Raw genomic sequence first — 17,473 nt, 5'->3', positions numbered from 1 at the left:
TATGGAAAAATATCAAAAATAAAGTCTGTCAGCGTCAAACCCTGATCTTGGAGGAGAACGGTGTATTGTTTATTTAGGCGGAGGCTGAAAAGCTGGAGAAAATGACTTGCCTTACAGCACACAAAAGAAAAGAAAAGAAATATTATTTATGTAATCGCTTTCTCGTCATCTGTTTTATTTTCACCAAACTAATGCACAGGTGGACATAATCAAGCAGCCTGATTAGAAGCAGCTGATGAAATGTCAGCGAATCACAAGATGCTTAACACCACCACATGGGCCAGCCAAGGCACTGTTTATTTAGGAATAGTGTTAAATTTCACTTATATCCAGAAGTAAACAATGTTCAGAAAACAGATGGAGCTTGGGAAAATTCAAAAACATTAAAAAAACTTTCTATTAAATGTAGAGAAAGAAAGAACATAACAACGATATAACGTTAACATCCATTCATCCATCTTACTAACACACGCACCCCGGGCAGGGTCATGGGGTAGCTGGAGATTATCCTAGTAAAGGAAGGAACAACACCTGGAAAAGGCGTCAGTCTTATTTTTGGGTGAATACACACACACACACACGCAAACACTTGCAAACACATGCAAACACACACACACACACTAGGGTGCATTCAGCAGCAGTTTCTCATGGGGAACACAGGAGCAGCAAAAAACAACAGGCCTGTCTCCTCTTCTCTTCACTCTGTACACCTCCGACTAGAAATAAAACAGCAGGTCACGTCACTTGCAGAAATTCTCAGGTGATTCTGAAGTTAAGGGGTGTACTGATAAAGGGGGATGAGACCGAGGAGAAGAGTCAGGGGGAGAACTCTGCTTTTGGGTGCAAAGAAAATTGTCTGCATCTTAACATCAGCAAAACCAAAGAACTGCTCATTGTGTTTTGTCGCATCAAAGAGTCTCAATGTACGATCACAATTCAAGGAGGGGATGTAGAGGTGGTCCACTCCCTTAAGTACTTGGGGGTCTACATCAGTGACATGTTGTGAACTAGTCTCGGAACACAGAGAAATGAGAGAAGAAAGGGCAGAGCAGGCCGATTCTGCTTAGGAGACTATGTTCCTTTACTGTGGGAAGTGACATTTATCACACCTTCTACAACTCTGTGATGACCAGTATGGTGTGTTGGGCTAGTAACATCACTTTCAGGGAGTCCCACTGAATCAACAAACTAAATAAAAGTGAAGGCTCAGTTATGGGATACACTCTGGACACCTTGAAAGTCATAGCAAAGGAGGAGAGAATGAAGACAAAACTGAGTGCCATTATGAACAATGCTGCACATCATCTCTCTGTGACACACCAACACCAACTACGCTTGTGTAGTGCCTCACTGGGACTGTCTATCTATCTGTATTTATGTTATATAGTGTCTTTCACATCTATCTATCTATCTATCTATCTATCTATCTATCTATCTATCTATCTATCTATCTATCTATCTATCTATCTATCTATCTATCTATCTATCTATCTATCTATCTATCTATCTATCTATCTATCTATCTATCTATAGGATTTAGAGGGTGTTGGTCATGAAGTCTTACTTGTAATGTGGATGTTCATCTTTTTAAGCCTTCATATGCTGTTTTCATGTCCAAATATTTGTTAATGGCATTTCCATTTGAAAGCGACGATTCAGCGGGCTCTCTCGTACTTTTAGTATCATCCCTGAATTTTATTCTGTTCACCTAACCTGCAAGTCCCTGGGCTGTCATGATGTCCCATACTTGCCTAATTCAGTTGAGTGCTGAGGGGTACCAAAGTCTGTCCTGCAAGCATTGGGCTCGTGTTAGGAACTCAACCTGGACATGATGCTAGTTCACTGAACTCCAAATAAACGCTCACAGCCAGACTCACTCTTACTCGCTCACAGGGTTCAATTTGGAATCATTTTGAGAGAACAGAACACACATCTCCAGTCCTTTACTTTTGGTTTTAACTTTTCTGCTCCGTGAAACTCCTCTTTTTGTCATAATTTAAATAAAAATTACAAACAGACAATGTTTTCCGTACCTGAGCTTGCACACCAACTCTGTGAATTTGGGTCTATCGGAGGGGTCATAGGTCCAGCAGCGGGTCATCAACGTGTACAGCGTAGGAGGGCAGTTCTCAGGCTTGGGCAGGCGGATTCCCTGTTCTAATTGGCTTATCACATCCTTGTTTTCCAGCCAGAAAAACGGCTGCTTTCCAAGGCTCATAATCTCCCACATGCAGACAGCTGAAATAAATACACACAGAGAATTAACCTCAGGTAGTGGAATTCTTTCTTAGTTATGCAGGTTTTACGCTGATGTGAAAACGAGTCCTAGAAACCTGTTGGACAAAAATATTGAATTGAATTTAGTTTATTTTGACATATTAAATTTCCACTTATACAATTCAGAGAGCTGGACACATTTACAAATAATACACTCAGTGGCCATTTTATTAGGTCAGCAATGTCAAAAAGTAAGTACATCCCAGGAAGTGGTTTTCCGTTTTTAACATACGTGGACAAGTTTTGATCTTCACTTTAAAGGCATCTACAGATAAGGGTGATCTAATATAACAAACATCATGTAACATTCACATTTTTGTAGTCCACTCTATAATCTGAAATAAAAATAAATCCAAATGTCATATGTGGAGGAAGTAAGACCACCCCTCGATTTATGAACACCTCAAACTAGTATCAGATGCAAAAGATTATTTGAGAGGCTCTTGCCTGATGCTGTCTTATTTAAACCTCAGATGTTCAGTTTGGTTTGCTTCTTGTTGTCCAAAGTGTGTGTTATCAAAGTGCTAAGATCCAAAAAGCTCTTGGAGATCATCAGAAAGAAACAAAGAAAACACAGCCAATTCACCGTCTGGAAGTGGTGAGGATTTCAAACAGCTGCCAATTTGTCCACGCCTGGTCACCCAGAATCTCATCACAGGACGTCCAGGTAGCTCTCGTCACTGTTGATGTCAAAGTGCATGAGTCCACCATTAGAAAGATGCGGCACAAATGAGATCGACATGGGGGGGGGTGTGTACCAGAAGGAAACAGAAAGAACATCAGGGCAAGACTCAAGTTTGCCCATGAACACCCAGGCAAAGACCAGGCCTTCTGGAACAGTGTGCTCTGGACAGGCGGGGCAAAGATAAATCTTTACTTCTGACTAGCTGTCCCCCGTGGCTGCGCCCACGTAGTAGTGAAACAGGACAAAGTTTAAAAATCAATAGACGTTGGCACTGTGTCTGATTGTGTTCAGGTCTGATGGGAGAGCATCCCCCGCGTGGGGGGAAAAGCACGTAGCCGTGATATCTCTGCCAAGGTACCCTCTAAAACAAACACAGCTCTGATCTCTCTCTCAAAAACGTCAAACGCTACTCGTTAACAATCTCTAGATGATAATGTCTGCTGAACAAACAGGTATCGCTAGTTAAGCGGAGGCAAGGTGCACTCCAACATGTGGCAAGACATACAATGCATCTGGAAAGTATTCACAGCGCATCATCACTTTGTCCACATTTTGTTATGTCACAGCCTTATTCCAAAATGGATTAAATTCATTTTTTTCCTCAGAATTCTACACACAACACCCCATAATGACAACGTGAAAAAAGTTTACTTGAGGTTTTTGCAAATTTATTAAAAATAAAAAAATTGAGAAAGCACATGTAGATAAGTATTCACAGCCTTTGCCGTGAAGCTCGAAATTGAGCTTGGGTGCGTCCTGTTTCCTCTCATCATCCTTGAGATGTTTCTGCAGCTTCATTGGAGTCCACCTGTGGTAAATTCAGTTGACTGGACATGATTTGGAAAGGCACACACTTCTTCATTTAGGTAGAAAAAGAATTAAGCTTGTGCACAGTTTAAGGGACTAACTTGCATTCTTTTATGAGAAAATGCTGACCTCTTGATACTAATAGAACACCCTGTGATATTACAAATTGTGGCACCTGGCTGGGAGTGGTACCCAGCTGGGACGCCCAGGAAGACCAGAGGAGGGCTTGTACCTCCTCCAGAACACGAGGGGGCGACTGCCCTGGTTCCTTTGGGGGCCACGGGTACGGAGCTGGGAAGCTCAAACCTGTAAGGGCCCGTGGTCGCTCCCATGCCTGGAGAGCCCTGGACCCCAGCACTTCTGCCACACCAGGAAGTGCTGGGGGGAATACGAGTCGGGACACCCGGAGTGCTTCCAGGTACGCAGCTGGCACTACCGCCACACTGGGGAGTGCCGGTGGAAGGTTGCCAGGAAGCACCTGGAGCACATCCGGGTGATTATAAAAGGGGCCACCTCCCTTCACAGAGTGGCTAGAGTCGGGTGGAAGAGGACGAGGTCTAAGGAGGAGAGAGAAGGAGGAGGCCTGAAGAAAGGCATACTGTGGTGTTGGCTTGGACTGGGGTGATTGGTGCTGTGGCACTGGGGTTTGCACATGATAAAAGAGTTGTAAATATTGTAAATAAACGTGTGTTGGACTTTAATATGATGTCCGTCTGTCTGTGTCCGGGGCTCGTTCCACAAAATCAATGTGATAGTTTCTGAATTAATGCTTAAAGTTATTTGAGCCTATTTCTTAAAACTCTGAGTGCTCTGATAACCTCTTTATCTGAAAGAAGCAATGTGCACATTCCAATTCAGGGAGTAGTAAGCTTTTATAATTTGTGTATGACCTCAAAATGAACTGCCATGTATATTTTATTTAATACATGAAGAAGGTATATAGAGAGAGCCCCCATGTTAGACTGCAGATTGTTGCAGATTGCTGGGGGGCTCCAGTCTCTTTGGAGGAATGGGGGGGCAGCAGTCTCTTTAACTCACCAAAAATAAAGAATAAAGAAATTGCTTTTTATTTTAAATTGTTGTTTTTGTCACTTGTTGTTATCGACTTCAGCGTCCATAGTTTAAAACATAATGAGGAGATAAGGACTTTTAATTATTTAAAGGTTTGAGGCCAGCGGGGTGCTGATCCGCCATCTCTGAACCCAAAGTAAATGCCAAGAGACTAAAGTAATGAAAAGGGAATAAATATTTCAGTAACAATCTGATAACAAAACAGAGGCGTAAGCAATGGGGGCTCATGGTACTGAAAAAGAAAAAAAAAATTATAAAACTTTATATTTCTATACAGTAGCACTTTTCTTGCTTCTCAAAGTGCTTCAGTGAGTGTGCAGCCACTTCAACCACCACTAATGTGTAGCATCCCACCTGGAGAATGTGACGGCAGCCATTTTTGTGCCAGTATGCTGACCACACATGAGCTGTTAGGTGGTGTTAGCCAATCAGAGACAGGGGATGACTAGGGGCCATAATGACTAGGACATGGTGGGCTATTAAGAAAGGTCATCAGGATAAAAATGGCCAGGTATCTTTAATGACCACAAAGAGTCAGGACCTCAGTTTTACATCTCAACCCCGAAAGATGGTGCCATATTCACAGCAGAGTGTCCCCGTCATTGCGCTAGGGAATTGGGATCCATACAAAGACCACAGGGTACGCGCCCCCTGCTGGTCTCACCAACACCTCATCCGACAGCAATTGAAGCTTTTCCTAGATAGTATTCCATCCAAGAACTGGCCAAGGACATGCTTAGCTTCAGGTGGATAACCAGCTGCCCCTCTGTGTCCTTGGGTGCTAACGCACTTACCCACCATAGTATTTTTGCAATAAACTCTCTTGTCACCTTCTGTACCTTTTGGTCTACAAACTCTGCCGTCTCGCTCTCTCTCCATTCAGCTGTGCCTCTGCCAACGCTAATCCTCCAGAATACAAGCACCCTGATCATCTGGGTCAGAGACTGGTCTCCATTTGAGCCCAGGACAATACCCAAGCTCTCTCTTTGCTGACGTCTTATGTCCATGAACCCTTCCACATACCACTGGCATTTACAGGGCCAGAACTCCATGGCCGTCTCTTTGCTGTCTGGATTTAAGGCACAGCAGACATAGGTATACCTGGGAACATTTCAGTATATGTTTCTCCTCAGGTTGCACTGGCCAGAACTGGAGTCCCTATCTTAGAAAAATTTGGGTCCAATTGCCAGTAAAGAAGATACACCACCCCATGCCAGTCACTCTGGTGTTACACTGGCAAACGTAATCCACATTTTCTTTGCCACTCCACATGTCTAAAGCGACCCTGTTACTGCTGTGCAACACTCTCCGATATCTGACTGGTCATAGAATTACAGACTGACTAGATGATGACCACATTGTATTGCTCTTCAATTTGAGAAGGGGGCCTTTGTTTCACTAGAGAACTTAGTGAGATTGTGGGCACCCCAGTAGTGGAATAAAAGGAGATTTCAGTCCAGATAAGTAAAATAAGATGGTCGCTGTCTGAAGAATGTGCATAACTGAAGGCACATGATGTCCATCATACCAAATTCTGGGCTCTGTACAGATGTTTCGATCACCTGGAAGCTCATCTGTTTAGGTTGATAGAACCAAAGAGGCCCAGCGTTCTGATGCTGAACTCAACTCAGGGGTAGACAGACGGGTGTGATCTAGTAATGGGGAGTCTCACAACTGAAGCACATGGAGCTGACTTCTCTGAGAGTCTGGATAAGCGCCTGGTCAGAGCTGGACCAGATCCAGTTTTCACAATGGACTTTGAATTACTTATGTGTGGGCAGGCTGTCTGTTCTACAAAAGAAAATTAAAAAGATAAGTAGAAAGCTTAGAGGCAGGACTGACAAGCTGGTCTTCTTGGAAATTCATCTTGTGCCAACTGGATGTTAAAGCAAGATGGAGGTCAGAAAGTTAAATGTGCAGCTCAAGTGATAGGGAGAAGTATAATATAAGCGGACACACATTCTTTAAAAAAAGATGCTGAGGAAAATAAAAGGTGGAGAGGTTTCCAAATAAACAATTGAGAATTAACATGGCATAGTCTGCTTCAATTGGAAGGCGCCTTCAGGCACTAGACAGCATGCTTCAAATCAGTAGACTTTTATTTTTACCATATTGTGTGACACCTTTCAAATTTCAAGGCTCCCTAACCCAATGGCCTTTAATTAACTGCTAGCCTGTCAACACTTCAATCTCAAATGAAGTAAAACCTGCATCAAGGTGCAATCTGAAATCACATTAAAGAATCGGTCACGCCAGATTCTGAAATTGGAAAGGAAACGTAATGTGTTCAAATTTCATATATACAAATTCAATTACAGGATTTTGTCCTCTTGTCTTTTGATAAAAACAGCCTCTTTTTTAATTTTCTAAGTTTTGTCTTTTGTTTAATGTTACTCAGTGTTAATCTGTATAAATATATCCTGTCTATAAATATATATAAAATCCAATGTCTGTCTGTCTGTATGTCTGCCTGCTTTTCACTAGAAAACTACTTCACGGATTTAGATTGGGTTTTTTTCTGTAATTTACTTGAGGTGAATTTACATTCCAGTTGATTTTGCAACTACTCTCATTGCACTAAGTATCGTACATCGCTTGCAGTACCTATATATTCACGGTAATCCGAGACAAAGGCTGAAGGGGAAGTGTGACGTCAGGAGTGGGGAGCCGGGCAGAGCCCTCCTCACTCACACGCCAGCCTCCGTTCGAGACGCTCTACCTCTCTCCATGTTTTAGAGCGTACCTCGCCTCCTCTTAGCTAGAGATACCTGTTTGTTTATCCATCCATCCATTATCCAACCCGCGATATCCTAACTACAGGGTCACGGGGGTCTGCTGGAGCCAATCCCAGCCAACAAAGGGCGCAAGGCAGGGAACAAACCCCGGGCAGCCCACCACAGGGCACACACACACACACACACACAAACCAAGCACACAATAGGGACAATTTCAGATCACCAATGCACCTAACCTGCATGTCTTTGGACTGTGGGAGGAAACCGGAGTACCCGGAGGAAACCCACACAGACACAGGGAGAACATGCAAACTCCACGCACGGAGGACCTGGGAGTGCCATGCCGCCCTCCTGTTTGTTTATTGATTTTTAAAGTTCGTCCTGTTTCACTACTGCGCGGGTGAAGCCGGCAGGGATGGCTAGTAAATAATATAAAAAAGCCACAATGGCATCGCTGCAGCCTTCAAACCCAAACTTTAACAGGGTAAGGGGCTGAAAGGCAGCCTGATGATTCACGCTGGCAGCGATGAAATGCCGCGTATCTTGCATGTTGTGTGCTTTAATTCATCTTCTCTCTCTCTCTCACTATATAGTTGTGCTTGAAAGTTTGTGAATAAATAAATAATACTTTTGTCTCATTTGTTTAACTGGTTTCTCTTTATCTACTTTTAGGACTTGAGTGAAAATCTGATGATGTTTTAGGTCATATTTATGCAGAAATCTAGAAAAATCTAAAGGGTTCACAAACTTTCAAGCACAACTGTATATATATATACTATATATATATATATATATATATATATACAGTATATACTATATATATATATATATATACAGTGTACATATATATATATATAAAATACAACATCTGTCTGTCTGCCTGTCTTTTGTTTAATGGTACTCAGTGTTTGCAACTTCTTTAATCTCTCTCTCTAGATATATATATATTTATATAAAATCCAATGTCTGTCTGTATGTCTGCCCGTTTTTCATGAGAGAACCACTTACAGGATTTAGATTGGGTTTATTTCTATAATTTGCTTGAACATTCCAGTTGATTTTGCGACTTCTCTCATTGCGCTAAGTATTATAGTTCAGGTGTGTCACTGATTTAGTCCGAGAGAGCAGCTGCGGGCCGAGGGGAGGAGGAGGCGAGACCTCAGGAGTAGGGAGCCAGGCAGTGCCCTCCTCACTGACACTCCAGCCTCCGTTTGAGTCGCTCTACCTCTTGCCACGTGTTGGAGTGAACCTTGCCTCCACTTAGCTAGCGATACCCGTTTGTTCAGCAGACATTATCATATAGATATTATTAAGGAGTGACGTTTAACGTTTTTGAGAGAGAGATCAGAGCTACACGTGTTTTAGAGGGTATCTGCTCATTGGCAGAGATATCACGGCCACGTGGTGTTCTCCCCACACGGGGGGCGCTCTCCTGTCAGAGCTGAACATGATCAGCTACAGTGCCAGGGTTTGACATTAGAGCGTACCTACCCTTTCACTTGGCCAGAGATACCTTGCCAACTTTTTACATTTTTCGCAAACAGATCACAGCTACAGTCTCGCTCCTGATAGCAAAACCAAAAATACTGAATATCAAGAGGCCCTCAGATGTGAACGCTATCAATATAAATTGTTCTCAATAAAAGTTATTACATTTTTTTAAAGTTTGTCCTGTTTCACTACGTGTGCAGAGCCGCGGGAGACAGCTAGTAGTAAATATACAAGCCTAATAACAAATAGAGGAGTCAGAGTTGGTGGTACCATAAACTGAGAAGTCGGAGTTGAAGGCTTTGTGTACCCTGACTATGACAACCTTTCTTTTCAGCCCCTAAATAATTACGTATATTTTCTTTCTGCTTATCATTAATGCATTGTGTCATTTAATTGGGCACGAATAATGATTCATATAAAAATGGAAAAACAAAATTGTATCGATCTCATTAATTACATAATGTGGTGTTATAAAGCTTTTTTGTATAATAAAGAAACCTAATTTTAACCAAAGTGAGATAAACGGAGTACAGTCACGTTTTTCTCTCTTCTAATAACTACACATACTCCTTTGTAAGAAAGCTTTGAAAAACAATGACAGTTGGAAACGAGTCTGCCCTCATCGTATAAATCAGCACAGAAGGGCTGGTGCACTGTTAAGCTGGTGGAGGTACTGAAATCCCAAGAGTCAACGTTTGCATCAGTTTTGGTTTCGTTATTAAAAGACAGAAAGCTGTGACTGTTTCTTTTTTCGGGCCCAAGCTGTTACATCAAAACAAGCTCATCAACAAAAAGATGGAAACTGATTACGGGTCAGTTTGGTACAAACGTCCTTGACATAGGACTGGGGGTACTTTTACAACTTACCTAACAACATATATTCAAAAACGTATTATTAGGTAAGTTCATTGTTTGACTTGATTGAACATATCAGCCATCCATCCATCCATCCATTATCCAGCCCGCTATATCCTAACTATAGGGTCACGGGGGTCTGCTGGAGCCAATCCCAGCCAACACAGGGCACAAGGCAGGAAACAAACCCCGGGCAGGGCGTTTACCACATATTTAATATTAGTTATAAAGGGACTGACAGGCATTCAAATATTCATTTGAATTTGCTTTGCAGAAACCTACAGTCTAATAACAGGTGCTGTACGCCCCCTAGTGGTAAAGGCGCTGAACTATCAAATACAAGGCTACAGGTTCAACCCCCAACCCTCACCCCCTGCAGCAGCACAACTAGGATTTCACCTTGGGGTGTGGTAGGCATTTGGAATATGCAAGGAGGGCAACTAATGAGCTAAAGCTTAGCTGGGCAGTCAAACGTTTTTGATGGGTTACTGACCAACCTTTGACCAGCCATTGCCACACTCCTGGCTCACTGTGGGCCTCAAAGAAAGTCGAAATACTATGACCTTTTGTCTGCTTTGGATAAAAATGTCATATAATTGAATACTTGTGCAGGTAATACGTGTTAAATTGAAAACCAAATAACCACTGGTGATGGAAACTGGGGCGTCAGCGATCCCCAAAACCCCTGAACATGAACACGCAAATAACGGAAGGTTTATTAAATTCACCTCTGCGAAGTAACAAAAGCACCAAGACAGGCTGCCTCTCTCCACAAACCACACGGTTGCACTGCCCTCCTCCAGTTGAGTGTTGCTTACGTCCTCCCAGCTCCGACTCACCTGGACAAGGGAGTGTGGTCCCTTTTATTAGGGACCTGGAAGTACTTCAGATGCCAGGGCCATTGCCCGATGGAAGTACTTCCGGGTCATACAGAAGTCCAACTTATTAGGAAACTCATTTCCCTGCAGCTCCCCCTTTCGGCACCCATGGTCCCCAGGAGAGCTCTGTTGCCGGACTACATTTCCCAGCATTCCCTGCTGGTATCCCAAATGGGCACCGATATGGAGTGCTGCTGCCATCTAGCATTCTGGGGTGATAACGCATCCCCTGCATGGTCTTTCATAACTTCTGGCCATCTCTTGTGGGTCTGGTTCCTTCTGTCCAACCCATGTGGCACTGGCACACCGTAACATGTCAAGCCGGAATATATCAGCATAGCTATTTACTGAGAAAACTCTACAGTGTTAATAATTAGTTATGAAGATGTTCCCTTTCCAGGCTGCAAACTTACCAAACATCCAGACGTCACTCGGTGAGGTGAAACGCCGGAAGTTGATCGATTCTGGAGCCATCCACTTGATAGGAAGTCGAGTTACCGAAGCTGCCAAAAAAATGAAACAAAGAAATTTAGGTGGACAATAGAAAATTTTCACTGTGAATCATAAAACATCTTTCAATTAATCACGTGTTTAACCGGGGTAGCTCAGGATTGTCCAGTAGTCCTCTCTGAATATGACTGCTGTAGGACTTCTCTGCTGCTCAGACTGTAAAGACTTGTGCCTTTCAAATAAATCCTTGATACGTGACTCCACTGTCCCATTTGAAGGGGATGTGTAAGAACTGTCAGACCTCGCTGGATGGTGTCTCTCAGCCGTGACAGTAAGAATATGCAACAATGAATAGGACAAAAGTGTTTTCATTTCATTATTAGTTTTATAGCCATACACTGAATGGTCATTGACCATTCAGTCATCATTTTTTTGCCAGACTTTTGTGCCTCTGCAAAGTAAACACACAGATGGGGATCCGCTGTTGGAAACTTTGCATTTCTGTGTTATTCCAAATATATTAAGTTTATTGCAGTCCGTCCATCTGAAGTTGGTGAAGCATTTCAGATAGTGAAGTTCATCATGATAGTGTGACTCTGCACAGCCCAAGTTAAGACATTAATAACCTGATTAAAACTAAATATATATGTGGTCACCCATGTGCGTCAGAGGGTCTAAGATAAGCACTACCACCCCTGGATACCAGGGGGTGATATCGCTGACTCTCTTATCTCTATTATCACCCACAGCTCGGTGAAGATGCCCACTGACGGTAACTAACTACGCCCCTCCTGGTCCAGGAGCTCTAAAAGCAAGGCGCTCCCAGAAGATGGTGTCTCACTCTGGAGGTCAGTCACCTGCGCTACAGACCCCTGACCCTGAGCCTTCAGAGCCTGTAAATTCACAGCCTGCAGCTAGAAATCTGCTTTGTTATGAAGCTACGCCATCAAGCATTTCCTCGTGTACCATGAGAGAGCTGCTTGTGTAGCATACCTGTTGAAGACTCGCTGCTCCCACGTGTAACGACAGGACTTTTACTGTACGTAACAACTGGAAAACACTTTCAATTATCTACAGTACATTGTCCTCACAGGTGGCACAGTGGTAGTGCTGCTGCTTTGCAGTAAGGAGAGTGTGGGTTCGCTTCCCGGGTCTGAGAAAAGCGCTATATAAATGTAATGAATTATTATTATTATTACATGTTTATTTAAAAGCAAAGCTATCTAGGGACAATTTAAAAATAGAATTAATTTTTTTTACCTTCCCCATGCCTCAGCCACTATTTTGAAAATATTATTAGATTAGACAGCAAGGGGCATCAAGTTACGCGCGTGTTAAATGTGAATAATGAAACTGAATGCGTTATACCTTTAAAGATAATCACGTGTATTAACATTCGAACTTTGACAACCCTAAAATAAGTAAAACATCATCTTAAGTAACCAGTTACAAGTTTTCTGTTCTGAAAATTATGAAATATACCAAAATAGGCATGGAGCTGGACAGTTTGACATCCGTGGCAGAGCGACGGGCGCTGAGCAGACTCCTATCAGTTATGGAGAATCCACTGCATCCACTGAACAGGATCATCTCCAGACAGAGGAGCAGCTTCATAGACAGACTGCTGTCACCGTCCTGCTCCACTGACAGACTGAGGAGATCGGTCCTCCACCACACTATGAGACTCTTCAGTTCCACCCGGGGGGGTAAACGTTAATATTATACAAAGTTATTGTCTGTCTGTATACCTGCATTGTTATCACTCTTTAATTTAATATTGTTTTGTATCAGTATGCTGCTGCTGGAGTATCTATCTATCTATCTATCTATCTATCTATCTATCTATCTATCTATCTATCTATCTATCTATCTATCTATCTATCTATCTATCTATCTATCTATCTATCTATCTATCTATCTATCTATCTATCTATCTATCTATCTATCTATCTATCTATCTATCTATCTATCTATCTATCTATTTATCTATCTATCTAATAAAGGAACTTGGTGATTCAGAAACCTTTTTTGCGTGAAGCACCACTACTTGATTTTATTATACTTACAAAGTACAAGAATTACCCGAGGTAATCATTTTATATTCTGTGCATCTCATAATATTCTGTTCTGTACTCTTAAAATGTGCACAGGAAAGTGAAAACAATGGATGTGTACTGCTTAGTTGGATACACACATTAAACACTGAAGGCATCTTTGATTACAGAGTTTACAGTACATCCACTTTGTAGCACATCAGCTGATCCAACACTAGATGTCACTTGTGTCACATCCTTCTATGTGTTAAAGTTGACTATTTAAGCTGTTTCTGTTAATGCACATTTTAGGTCACTCAGCTGTCATTTGGTCAGGAATGGACTACTTCAGTTATAAATGACAACAGACTTTTTTGTTTCATGTAGCGAGTGTGCACACTAGGGGGCGTACCTGAGCCCCAACACCGCGAGACAGCGACACAGGAAACAGTCTCAAGTTCAGATCAGCCCTTTTATTAAACAGAGTGCCATTTTTTATACAGGCCTCTTCTCTAACACAGTGTACTATATCTGCTTTAATAAAAAGAAAAGTATTTGTCTCTGCCTCTCCAACGCAACATTTGCAGTAATAAAGTACTTTGCAGTTGTCATTCCAACAGAAGGAGAATCATAGATATTAACACTGCTTTTATGAATCGCATACCAAATGTCATATAATACAGACATATACATTTGTCATTCCAACAGATGATACATCAAAAACATTTGTAGTAATGCATTTTACTACAACAAATATTTGCAATGTGTCCTCTGTAGGAATGAATAATGCAATCCAACCCGCTATATCCTAACACAGGGTCACAGGGGTCTGCTGGAGCCAATCCCAGCCAACACTGGGCGCAAGGCAGGAACAAATCCCCGGGCAGGGTGCCAGCCCACCGCAGTTTCATTACTACATGCATGACAAAATACATTCCATAGATGGTGTACTGCAAACATTAACACTGATTATTTACATTTCAGCTCAACTTACATGGGTAGCACAGCTAGTGTGTGTGTGTGAACCTCACACAAGCAATACCACCCTAGGATGAGAGGGGGCACTGACGCAATTTTCACCTTTCTTACCCGCAGCCAAGAAAAATACTCCCATGGGGGACGACTGATCCTGCTGCCCGTCTGAGAAACTCGGCCCCTTCTGGTCCTCAGAATATAAGAACGTCTCGTTTCTGGTGCCAGATGCTAACCTGACAATGACGACAGAGCTCCTGTGATTCACGCAATCAGCCAGTCTTGATCATTAAAGGGGGATACCAGGGTGGTACTCCAAACTTTTTTTCTGTGTCTCTACCTTGTCTACCCACCTGGCTACTTCTTACAATTATATATATACTAGTGGGCTTCGCCCCCCTGCTCACTTTGCTCGCCAGCCCCCCAGCCTGCGATATGCGCCAGCCACTTCATGTACCTGCCGCTAGCGTATGTGGATTTCACTTTCACCAAACAATCAATCTTTTCATTCTCGTAGATACGCCTCTTCATTGGGAAGAAACACGACTTTTCCCTGATAGACGATCTACAAATCTCCAACTTAAAGTTTAAATCCAAACAATATATTCAATCTCTTTTCGCTGTTCTGCTATTTCACAGAGTAATAATTTCTGTTTGTTAGCGCTAATGCGATCTTTACTATCAGTTTTTGAGACTTTTGAATTTTTAAACCTCCATTATCTCTGACCTGCTCTACATGTGTATCGTGTGGGGGTGGTACCCGGCCGGGACGCCAAGAAGGATTGCAGGAGGGCTACGCCTCCCCCAAAACACATGGGGGCGACTGCCCTGGTGGCTTTGAGGACCATGGGTACACAGCTTTGACGCTCAACCCTATAGGGCCTGTGGTCACCGCCAGGGGGCGCCCCAATGCCTATGAAGCCCTGGCCCTCAGCACTTCCGCCACACCAAGAAGTGCTGGGGGGAAGAGGAGCAGGGATACCCGGAGTGCTTCCGGGTGCGCAGCCGGCACTTCCGCCACACTGGGGAGTGCCGGCGGAAGATTGTCAGGAGGCACCTGGAGCACATCCAGGTGATTATAAAAGGGGCCGCCTCCCTCCATTTGATGGCTGGAGTCGGGAGAGGAGCAGGACAGAGCTTGGAGGAGAGGAGTGGAGGCGGACCTGAAGAGAGGCAGAGTGAAAGAGGCCTGGACTTTGGGGGAGTTTTGGGGTTTGGGTGCACTTTATTATTGTAAATAAACATGTGGTGGTGCTTAACACATGTCTGCCCGTCTGTGTCCGGGGCTCGTTCCACACGTGCCAACGTTTTTGAATACTTTACGATGTTCTACTTTGTCGTTAACTCTTTGTCTTTTATTTCCGGCCCCAGGCATGGTTAAATCTCTTGGCACAAAGTCTTGACTCATGGGAAATGAAAGTATCATCCCAGGCTAAAAAGTCTTGTCTCGTTCCAGGATTTTTTTGTTATAATAGATATTTTGTGGCTATCGGTCGGGACACCTCTACATTGGAAGAACCTGGGGAGGGAGCATATCCAGAGCATTACCTCCCCTTGAACGCTAGGTGGCTTCTATCCTGGGTTGCAGCTGTGCCTCGGACTCCTGCAGGGCTCCATGGGAGGTGGAATCTGATGCGGCCCTGTTGAGTTCCGTGGGCGCCGCCAGGGGGTGCTGCAGCTGCCACTGAGCCCTTAATTGCAGCACTTCCACCACACCCGTATGTACTGCCAGAAGTAGGTCAATGAGCACATGCAGCACTTCCGGGTGCTTTATAAAAGGAGCCAGTACTGCAGGAGCCAGAGTCGGGTGGGAGAAGAAAAGCGTGCATTGTGTACTGCGGTTGTGCTTAACTGTGCTGTAGGTGGGCGAGGAAAAAGAAAAAAAAATAAAAGTGTGTGTGATGCACGTGTGTCCTGCGTCTGTCTGTGCTGGGTTTGGGCGGAGAAAGTGCCCTCTGATGGTCACAAAATAAATACTTCTCTCTCTCTTTTCTTCCCAGAAAGAAGGAAACGCCGACACCCTAATACTCCCACAATAACAACACTTCCTCATTCTCCTTCCCTCTGATGACATCACGTTTCCCAGAAGACCATTCATCTCCTTACCCAGCATTCCTCTGATTGGCTTCCGGTCCCCCACAATAAATGTTCCCCAGTTTCCCCGTTTGTTGTCGAATGTCGATGTGTACTGAACTAGTGCTGTTTTTTTCGGTTTTGGCATACTGTACAGTATATGGGGCCGGAAGCCCCAACCCTTTATCTTGTCTCTGTGCTTATTTTTACAATAGATAGATAGATAGATAGATAGATAGATAGATAGATAGATAGATAGATAGATAGATAGATAGATAGATAGATAGATAGATAGATAGATAGATAGATAGATAGATAGATAGATAGATAGATAGATAGATAGATACTTTATTAATCCCAAGGGGAAATTCACATACTCCAGCAGCAGCATACTGATACAAAAAACAATATTAAATTAAAGAGTGATAACAATGAAGGTAAAACAGACAATAACTTTATATAATGTTAACGTTTACCCCCCCTGGGTGGAATTGAAGAGTCGCGTAGTGTGGCGGAGGAACGATCTCCTCAGTCTGTCAGTGCAGCAGGACGGTGACAGCAGTCTGTCGCTGAAGCTGCTCCTCTGTCTGGAGATGATCCTGTTCAGTGGATTCTCCATGATTGACAGGAGTCTGCTCAGTGCCCGTAGCTCTGCCACAGATGTTAAACTGTCCAGCTCCGTGACTACAATAGAGCCTGCCTTCCTCACCAGTCTGTCAAGGCTCTGAGGCGTCTTTCTTCTTAATGCTGCCTCCCCAGCACACCACCGCGTAGAAGAGGGCGCTTGTCACAACTGTCTGATAGAACATCTGCAGCATCTTATTGCAGATGTTGAAGGACGCCAGCCTTCTAAGGAAGTATAGTTGGCTCTGTCCTCTATATATATAAATGTATATATATACAATATATATATATATTTAAAAAAATATACGTATATATAATAATAATTCTTTGCATTTCTATAGCGTTTTTCTCACTACTCAAAGCGCTCAGCAATTGCAGGTTAAGGGCCTTCCTTGCTTAAGGGCCCAACAGAGCAGAGTCCCTATTGGCATTTACGGGATTTGAACCGGCAACCTTCCGATTGCCAATGCAGATCCCTAGCCTCAGAGCCAGCACTCTGCCTATATATCTATATATACATAC

General features: G+C 43.2%; 1 protein-coding gene across 3 annotated transcripts in view; it reads right to left on the bottom strand.

Annotated features, from left to right (window-relative positions):
* ptk2ba (protein tyrosine kinase 2 beta, a) overlaps positions 1-17,473 on the bottom strand; it is a 386,610-nt gene that overhangs the window by 66,117 nt on the left and 303,020 nt on the right. For all 3 annotated transcript variants that reach the window (XM_028796341.2, XM_028796343.2, XM_028796338.2), the window contains exons 20-21: positions 11,213-11,302; positions 2,034-2,238 (exon numbers count right to left, since the gene is read on the bottom strand). In XM_028796341.2, the coding sequence (XP_028652174.1) occupies positions 2,034-2,238; positions 11,213-11,302 (295 nt within the window). The remainder of the gene's footprint in view (positions 1-2,033; positions 2,239-11,212; positions 11,303-17,473) is intronic.

Source organism: Erpetoichthys calabaricus, chromosome 3 (assembly GCF_900747795.2).
Source record: "Erpetoichthys calabaricus chromosome 3, fErpCal1.3, whole genome shotgun sequence".
In the NCBI taxonomy this organism is placed as follows: Eukaryota; Metazoa; Chordata; class Cladistia; order Polypteriformes; family Polypteridae; genus Erpetoichthys; species Erpetoichthys calabaricus.
Note: the sequence above shows the minus strand (reverse complement) of the source record. Positions and strands in the feature narration are given on the sequence as shown.